Below are 8,701 nucleotides of genomic sequence, written 5' to 3'. Positions count from 1 at the left end.
AAAAAAAAAAAACATCTTATAGGCCTTTGTGTTTTTCCTCTACAGAACCCATTTACAGATAACTCAGAGTTGCAACAGAGGACGGCTCGCATGCTGACTTTAAATACATGGGATGTGGCTGTTGCACTCACCAACTTTGACTGGACAATTTTCAACTCGATGCACGAGGTTGGCCTCTATTTGCATCCTTAAGCGCAAATAGTTACCTCTGGATGTGTCACCTTTCTTTTTGTCATAGCTTACCACAGCTTGGTTAAAGTCTTTTTTTTTCTTTTCTTTTTGTCTTACAGCAGGAACTGATCTACTTCACCTTCAACCGCCATGTTTGCAGTAGCTACACGATGCCATTAGAGATGCTGCTGCAGCAATGCAACGAAGTCCAGCTGTGGGTCATGACTGAGGTGCTGCTGTGTCCAACGCTCTGCAAAAGGGTCCAGCTCATCAAGAAGTTCATCAAGATTGCTGCTCAGTTAGTCACTTTTTACAAAAAAAAAAAAAAAAAAAAAAAAAAAAAATTTACCGATTGCCTTTTAATACTACTGTGCTGAAATGGAAGCCTTGATTTGATTGAGAATCCAACGCCCTCTTGTGGAAAACGACTAACTTGCACTCAGTTTAATTCTTTTGAAATTAAAACCTTTAAAATTCTGTTTTTGTGTGTGTGTGTGTGTGTGTGTGTTTATTTTTTTCTAGCTGTAAAGCACAGAGGAACCTCAACAGCTTCTTTGCCATTATTATGGGCCTGAATGCTGGTGCTGTAAGCCGCCTCAGTCAGACGTGGGAGGTTAGATTTCCTCTTTTCCTTCCGACATTAATTTATTATTATTATTTGCAGCAGCAGTTGAACTATCTGGAAGAAAAAAAAATGTAATAACTAATGTTTCTGTCCCTGCAGAAAATTCCTGGTAAATTTAAGAAGCTGTTTTCCGAGCTGGAGACGGTCACCGTAAGTCTACTCAGTTATATTGCCTCTCACTGCTGAAAGCAGAGCGTTGATGTGAATCCATGCTGCACCAGGGGATACAAGTAGCTAAAAACAAACACGTTTTACTTCGCTAAAGAGTGTCAGGTTTATGTGATCATTAGCTTCGAATCCTTCCAGAATTCACTTCCAACAATGTCTGCATGCAACAGACACACACATCCTTCCCTGGAGAGTTTCATTCATTTTGAACATTTCTTCACAGGATCCCTCACTGAACCACAAGGCATACAGGGACTCCTTCAAGAAGATGAAGTCCCCCAAGATCCCGTTTCTTCCTTTACTCTTGAAAGGTGTGTTCCTTACTCTTCTGCTTCAGGAGCCCAAAAACTTGACAAACATTGGGGGTAAAAAAAAAAGGGGAGTTGTCACAATCATTGGGTGATTCCGCTTTTACACCCACATTTTTCACTAAATGTAAATCTTTTCCCTTTTAGACATCACATTCATTCATGAAGGCAACAAAACATTTCACGATAATCTGGTCAATTTTGAGAAGTTGGTAAGTTTGTGTGTGTCTTTTTTCTTCTGGACAGGAAACATACAGAATGGAAAATGGTTTAATCAAAGTCTTTATCTGTATCCTCCAGCACATGATAGCAGACATGGCGAGACTCATCCGAGAGTGTCAGCAAGACCACGTGGGTCAGTATTCAGATCGTTTGTCATGCATGATGTGATGTTTTAATAATCATAATGAGACCTGTGAGATCTAAATCGTCATTGTTTTTTTTTTATACCAGCTATCACTGAATTTTATATACAAGACATTCATTGTTAAGACAAAAACTGGGAGAATTGATGTTAAAAGAAATAAAATAAAAATCTGACTTAGCATTTGAGCTGCCGATCACTCAGAGATGATTAAAAATTAAATATCTGATTCCAACTTCTGTCCTACTCCAACCTCTGGCCGATGGATCTACAAGGCGTTTGTAGCTTCAATGAGACGTGGTGACAGAATGTTTGAGAACCATTTATCTAAAGCAGTGTTTCCTCAAGTCGCACTGTCCTGCATGTTTTAGACGTTTTCCTGCTTCAGCAAACCTGATTTCAATTGATGGCCGAGTAACAGGCTTTTACTGAATTGCAGACATCTGAATCGGATGTGTTAAAGCAGGGAATCATCTATTAAGATGGAGAGGAGTGTGCTTTTAAGACCTCAAGGCACATTACAGAGTAAAGTTAACTCAGTCCAATGATGCATTTCAACTGATCCTATACATTTCAAACTCTGCAGTCAACTTTAGTTTATCATTCCAATGTCTAAGGAAACCCAAGAGATTGGTTCTAGTTATTCACTCGGTTCCGATTTCTAATTACTTTTGGATGGCGTCTCAAGCATTTGAACACTTATGAATCAATACCAGCACAGCTTAAAAGTAAAATAATGTTCTTCTTCTAGGAAATGGAATTGCCCAGAAGAGCAGCTCAGAGGTTCGAGCCTACACCGATTACCTTCATGTCATCGACAATCAGCAGACTCTGTTCGAACTGTCACACAGACTGGAGCCTCGTGCATAGATGGGAGCTTTTTCTATTCTTCCCACTCTGCGGAATTGCCAAGGATCAACCGATCACTGTCTCAGCTCGTAGTGCCCAAGACTGGGGTCAGCAATCCTGGGAGGTATGCACGTTTCTGACTCAAACACACAAGATGGAGTAACTCAATCAGGAGGCTGTCACCAGAGACCTAAACAAGCGGTGAAAGACACACATGAGGAAGGCCGCAGAAACTGTTTGGATCCACTACCTACGTGACCGATTTCGTTCAACTATTACTCAACGGGAAAGCTGCAGCGCCAGCCTGCTGAACTGCAACAACAGCAGAAGCCTTGAGTGGCAGCCATTTATCAAGACGTCTTTATGGGGCCCAGAGCTGCTGCTGTTTTTATGAAGACCTGCAGATGGCAGAAGTTAGCAAGGGAAATTTTTCTTTTTCAGTGGCACACTGCAACAAATACTTCCAGTTGATTAATACTGCTCTGCTCTCAAGTGACTTTAAATTGCATTAATGCTCATGATTCATCTTTCATACCCCAACAAAATCAATGAAAACTTTACATACAGTGCTAAAAATAAAAAAAGGATATTTCTGCATATTTCTCAGGATTAAAGGGGACCTATTATGTTTCCTATTAAAAGGAGTTAGAATAGGTCGATGGGCTGTAAAATAACATGTTCATAAAATTTCTTTCTCAAAATCACAGGAAAATGAGACTACACCCCCTCTGTTCTGCCTGTTATGAGCTCCTTTAAGAATGATCTGGTTAAGGCTGGATTTTCTTTTTTTTTTTTCAGTGTGTCTTGAACAAAAAATGTCTTTTTGTTCAAGACATTTTTCTTGAACAAAAATGTCTAAAAACTTTGGATAATAGTTCCCCTTTAGCATTTATTTAGAACCAACGCTAAAATTAAAAGTTAAAAAAGTTTGGAAAGGAAAAATCCCCTGGAGCTCACAATCAGTGAAATCAAGAGATCTCAATCAAAGAAGAGAAGAAAAAAGCCGACAAACTAAATCAACAAACTGTGACTAAGTTTTAGGTCAAGTGAACTGAAGGTCCAACTTTTATTTTACCTGAATACAATCTATTAATATTTAGAGTTGCTCAGTGTCTCAGGAGAAAGTAGCTTCAAAGCTATTGTTGTACCCATTTTAATCTTTGGGAGGAACAAAACAAGGAGGTAGACCCAAGGTTTGAAACCAGCCTTGATTCATCTCCTGTTAGCACAAGAACAGGAAGAAGCGCCTTACTTGGTCCTTCCTGGATCTCTGCGAGTGTGTGGTTTCAACACCGTTTCTCGGCTTACCTGACAAGAGATCTAACGCACAAATACAGTACTTGTTAAAAGACCCTACAAGACCACCTTTCCAAAGTGTTGTGAGGACAAACCACATTACAGCAAAACATTCACATGAAAGCATAGGCTTTTACTTAGTGAACAATGACAAGAAAAAGCAGTTGACAAAACCAAATCTCCCAAAAGGTATACAAGACCTCTCTGACTCTGCTTGATTCATTGTAAGGTTTGGTCACAGTCTTGGGACTCCACTTCCCCAGATCATGAAGGGTAAAGAGTCATCTCCAGGAACATGAGAGCTAAATAAACTAACAGTTGATTTAAAAAAAGTGGATTCTTATATATATATATATATATATACATTTTTTTTTCTAAAAAGCAGTCCTTTATACTGACAGAGCGAACTTATCAAAACTTCTGTTATATTAAATCATGACTGAGGATGTTTTCACCTGACTATTTTTCTACAACATGTAATCATTCTGTTGAATAAAAAGAGACAGCAATTATTGTTTAAAATGAGAGCTAACCATGATTCCCCCCCCCCGTCAAATGTTTTAAACTGGCAAGATTTGTGAGAGACTTTGACATGTACAGGCATTTAGAAATGTTTTTTTTTTTACCATCCCAAAATCTATATTGTAAAAATTTAGAGATGACTTACAGGGCGTAAGAGGTTATCTTGAACAGACCTAAAGTCCAGTGCAGACTTTTAAAGCGACCTGAAGAAATGCAATGCAATATTAATTTGCATAGCACATTTTAGCAAAAAGGCAATTCAAGGTTCTTTGCTTGATGAAAACAACTACTAAGAAACATTTAATTATCTTCAATGTCTTCAAGATCATCCAAATCCTCACGATAAAATGTCCTGAGTAAAGATTAAAATTAAGCTGTATTCCAGTTGTTGATCAATAGACTTAACTATTAAAGCAGCACTCTAATAGTTCTCTCAAAGTTAAATATAAAATACAGCATAAAGTTTAAATGCAGCAGAATAAAATAGTTCCTGTGATAAGTGCTATTCACTAAATCTGTTTTAAAAATTAGTTTTAGATGCTTTTAGCACCTAATAAATGTTTGATGAGTTGGCTAAAGATTAGGACAGACAGCAAGTTCCTCACACATAGGGCCGTTTGCAAACACAACAATCTATTCTTGTAGTGAAATATTGCTACAGGAGAAAAGCTGTCCAGTTAACACACACAAAGATGTCTGGTTGAGATTGTAGATGTTATAACAATGATTGTTGAATATGTCATTTTAATATTCCAGTTGTACATTTTTTCAGTGCATCATTTTTCCTTGCAGTACTTTTGTTATTGACGAGTTCCATTTATCAGAGAAAGCTTTACTCAGTGCAGGCTGTACTAGTGTAGGAAGCTCAAGAATGTGAAGTATTCTGTATTTTGCTATGTAGCTGCATTTTACTGCTCTGGAAAAAAAAAAAAAACATACCCCACGAAGTTGAATTGTTGACAATCAGTCAAAGGAGTCAGGAATTGGCATCAGCTTTTGGTTTGTGGTACCAGAAAAAAAACTAAGAAATTCATTGAAAACTAGTCAGATTTGCTTTAGCTAAGACAACAGAAGCTGCAGAGTTGCAGTAGACTGAAATTTACACAGAACTAGAAAGCAATAGCAAAAATGAAATGACAGCACTTCTGAATTAAAATTGTAAAATTTGTTTGTGTGCAATGTTCATTCTCATTGCAGTGTACAAGTTTAAAGCATAGTAATGTGTTTTGCTGGGTAACTTTTACAACATCTGCTCAGTATATTTTAAGTTTCAAACCAGCGATCATTATGAGATAAATCTGCTTTATCATTTTCTAATTCAAAATTTTTATTCAACCATGTACAGTTGAGTATTTATATTGTGGATACATGCTCAAATGCTGCATATTGATATTTAAGTCTTCATTTGTTCTACAGATTTAAAATTCATCATGCTTTTGTTTAATCCTTTTTGTACGCTGCTCTACGTACATGTCAAATGATGACCTGACCACCTCTGTCAACTGTGCGTGCAATAAAACCTTTTCATGCACCGACCGAGATCCTGTGCCTGATTACTAATCACCAGATTTTTAAAGTTCTGACCTGCTGATGCACATTTGAGCAGATGTTGATTTCTCTGAGGACTAGAAATGTGAACAAAATGCTTTATGTCACTGAGATGGTAAAAATCCTCCTGGGTGTCAGAAAGAGGTGCTTATAGTTAAAAAAAAACAACTAAAAGTACAGCACATGCTCCGTAGTCCTTCACAAAACACAATATAGCTTACGGGTTTAAATATTTTTTCTCCATGCCTGAAACTAAAGATGTGCACCAGATAAGAGATATTTTTTTATTCACATTCACCCATCCATTGTCTTATGTTTGCCAGAGATCAGATCACTGGGTTAATAGTTCCAGTGGGGGGGGACCTAGATGTCTGGCTCTCAGATGCCACCTTCCAGCTCATCAAATATAGACACTTAAGTGAGGCATAATTGAGAATTTAATAATAAAAATTAAAACTTAGAAATTGTGACATGAAAGGGAGCAAGGCACTTAACGAGGAAACAGGACACAAAGATAGAGAATCCACCACTGAGCAAAGACAAATCAAGAACCTAAATAGCAGGGAAACAGGTGAAAGTGATGCTAAATACAGGTGAAGTCAATGGGCTTAATTACTCAGCCAGAGTAATTAAGCCCTCCTCCTCCTGATGGAGGAGGAGGGAGAAAAAAAACCAAACATTTTTTAGACAATAAGGAGAATACATCAAAGCTAAAGAACATAGAAAATAATCAGACATACTAAAGAAAACCAAAACAATAAAAACACTTCAAGATTATGATGGTGATGCAATTAACTTGGTTTCTTTAGACAGGAGAAAAATTAGCTTGGAATATGCCTTAATACAGCATTTGTTGTTATTAATCTGTGAAACAAACAAGCACATTAAAGGGAAAAGTCAGAACCATCTGATACAACTTTTGAAAGCTTCATTCACAGGGTTACTGGTCGAATGCAAAATCCTCTTCCAGACAATTTCTCAGTTCATTTCAAAACTTCTTTAACTCATAATAATTAGGTTAATCCTGTTATTTCAAGTGATAAAAGTCTAAAAGTTTACAGTTTCTAAAAAAAAAAAAAGTTAAAAGGAAAAAAAAAAAACTTCCAACTCCTACTTTTTTGCTGGGGGGCGGAGGTGTGACCCAGATGCCCTCTCTGACTTTAACCAGGTGTCCTCTTTGGCCTTTAACATGACTTCTCCATGGCACGACCCCCCGCCGTGCCGGGGCCTCGCACCCTGCCATTTCCTCCCAAACACTGCAGGCACTGTATCATTTCCCTGTCACCAAATGACTGGCTAGCTGCTGCGGCGTGCTAATGAGAGGAAGAGAAGGCAGATGAGGAGAATCTGCAGGAAGACCGACTCTTCATTTCCCTCTCCTGGAATACAATACACAGAATCAATCTTCCATCCTCCATTTGTCTGTCTGGAGCCACTGAGGCTGCAGGGAGGAATTAAGAACAACACAACAGTTATTATCGTTGGAGAAAAATCTTATTGGAGAAAAAGGGCTGGTTTGACCTCCCCAACACCCCGAGAAACACCAGTGTGATTCAGGGCTGCAATTTGAATCACATTTTCAATAATGTGGCCTCTGTTAACCCCGATAACATTAGGATCATGAAGTTAACAAATGGTTTATTCAAAGAGAATAAACGCGAACCGTTTCTTTAAGAGGTTCATTTCCTAGTTTTATGATTAATGTTGGTCTATACAACAATTCTAGTATATAATTCTAAAATTGGACTTTTCTGAAATGAACAGCGTTTTAAGCATTTATTTCTAAGTAATACAACAGTAATCTGGAAATCTCACTTTTCAATTAACCCCAATTAATTTGATAAGAACAAGATAGCATTTTTTGATATGATCATTCTCTCTATGCACTGAATCAAACTTAAAGGTTTTATTTAGATCTGAGTAGGTTAATCAGATGCAGTCAGAGAGGAGAAGACAGATAAAGGATGGGTAATCTAATGTGTTGCTTTCTCATACAAAGCTATCAGTTCCTTTCAATAGGTTTTTGCAACAGGCTCGGCTGAATGAATTACACTAGTCTGTTAGTATTCTGCCTCCGCAGTACAAAAGGTCAATGTCAAATGCACCTCATTTAAAAGTCAATAGCGGCCATGCACATCATCTCCTGGGAATTTGGTCCGGGATCCCTCCAGACAGCATTGTGTATCATTCAGTTAGCAGAGGGCAGCCAGAGAGCTTTTTTTAATCTTGACCTTCTAATAAAATATGCTGCTCATCCAAAATTACATGGTCTAATATAGAGACATAAGCTCCCGACAAATCCCAGTCACACTCGAGGGAGATGAGGAGCAGCGGTGGACGCAGACACGACAGGCTCAACACTGGCTGGACACTAATCTATAACCTATGTAATTCCTAAAACATATCAAAATAAAACTATGAAACTAATGTGTCAGTGAAACACATACATGATACTAATACTGCTTGCATAATACATTTTCTTAAAAAAAACAAAAAACGAAACAAAAAACAAATTTAGCACATTTTTAAGATGCTCCCCCCTGACCTAATGACTTTCTCACACAGACAAGAGCAAAGCAACTCCAGCTACCACCCAGTGCGGTGGGGGCTCTTTGGTGCGGAGGTGGAAGGCCCAAACATATGTGGAGCCACGCTGTTTTGTGCGGTACACTGGACATTCAAAGGTGCTCCTGAGCTCCTGCTCCTCTGCAGGCACTGCTCTAACATACAGCACTGGCATGGCCGGGGTCAGCTCTCCAAGGAAGGCCTCAGAGATGATGCCTGATTCAATGTCCCAACGAGCCCCTGGGAGGACAGACATAGACATGTTCCTGCTCATCCCCACATACT

The 8,701-nt window shown here is 38.4% G+C and overlaps 2 protein-coding genes across 4 annotated transcripts in view; one reads left to right on the top strand and one right to left on the bottom strand.

Moving 5' to 3' along the window:
* The first annotated feature begins 19 nt into the window (after positions 1–19).
* LOC106955243 (rap guanine nucleotide exchange factor 5-like) lies at positions 20–5,237 on the top strand. Its single transcript, XM_015045319.1, has 8 exons — positions 20–168; positions 291–469; positions 694–784; positions 896–946; positions 1,188–1,275; positions 1,420–1,484; positions 1,573–1,627; positions 2,388–5,237. The coding sequence occupies exons 1-8, from the start codon at positions 91–93 to the stop codon at positions 2,504–2,506; spliced, it is 726 nt and encodes a 241-aa protein (XP_014900805.1). The 5' UTR covers positions 20–90; the 3' UTR covers positions 2,507–5,237.
* Positions 836–8,701, bottom strand: part of si:dkey-233k19.3 (dynein heavy chain 11, axonemal) — a 57,380-nt gene continuing 49,514 nt past the window's right edge. For 2 of the 3 annotated variants that reach the window (XM_015045316.1, XM_015045318.1), the window contains exons 82-83: positions 3,320–8,656; positions 836–846 (exon numbers count right to left, since the gene is read on the bottom strand). In XM_015045316.1, coding sequence (XP_014900802.1) covers positions 8,409–8,656 — 248 coding nt within the window. In that variant the 3' untranslated portion in view covers positions 836–846; positions 3,320–8,408. Of the gene's footprint in view, positions 847–1,392; positions 1,406–3,319; positions 8,657–8,701 lie in introns of those variants that run through there. The other variant, XM_015045317.1, reaches the window with a different exon arrangement.

Source organism: Poecilia latipinna, unplaced genomic scaffold (assembly GCF_001443285.1).
Source record: "Poecilia latipinna isolate Pla-1442-1.1 unplaced genomic scaffold, P_latipinna-1.0 Scaffold719, whole genome shotgun sequence".
NCBI lineage: Eukaryota > Metazoa > Chordata > Actinopteri > Cyprinodontiformes > Poeciliidae > Poecilia > Poecilia latipinna.
The sequence above is the reverse complement of the archived record's forward strand: the minus strand, read 5'-3'. Positions and strand labels throughout refer to the sequence as shown.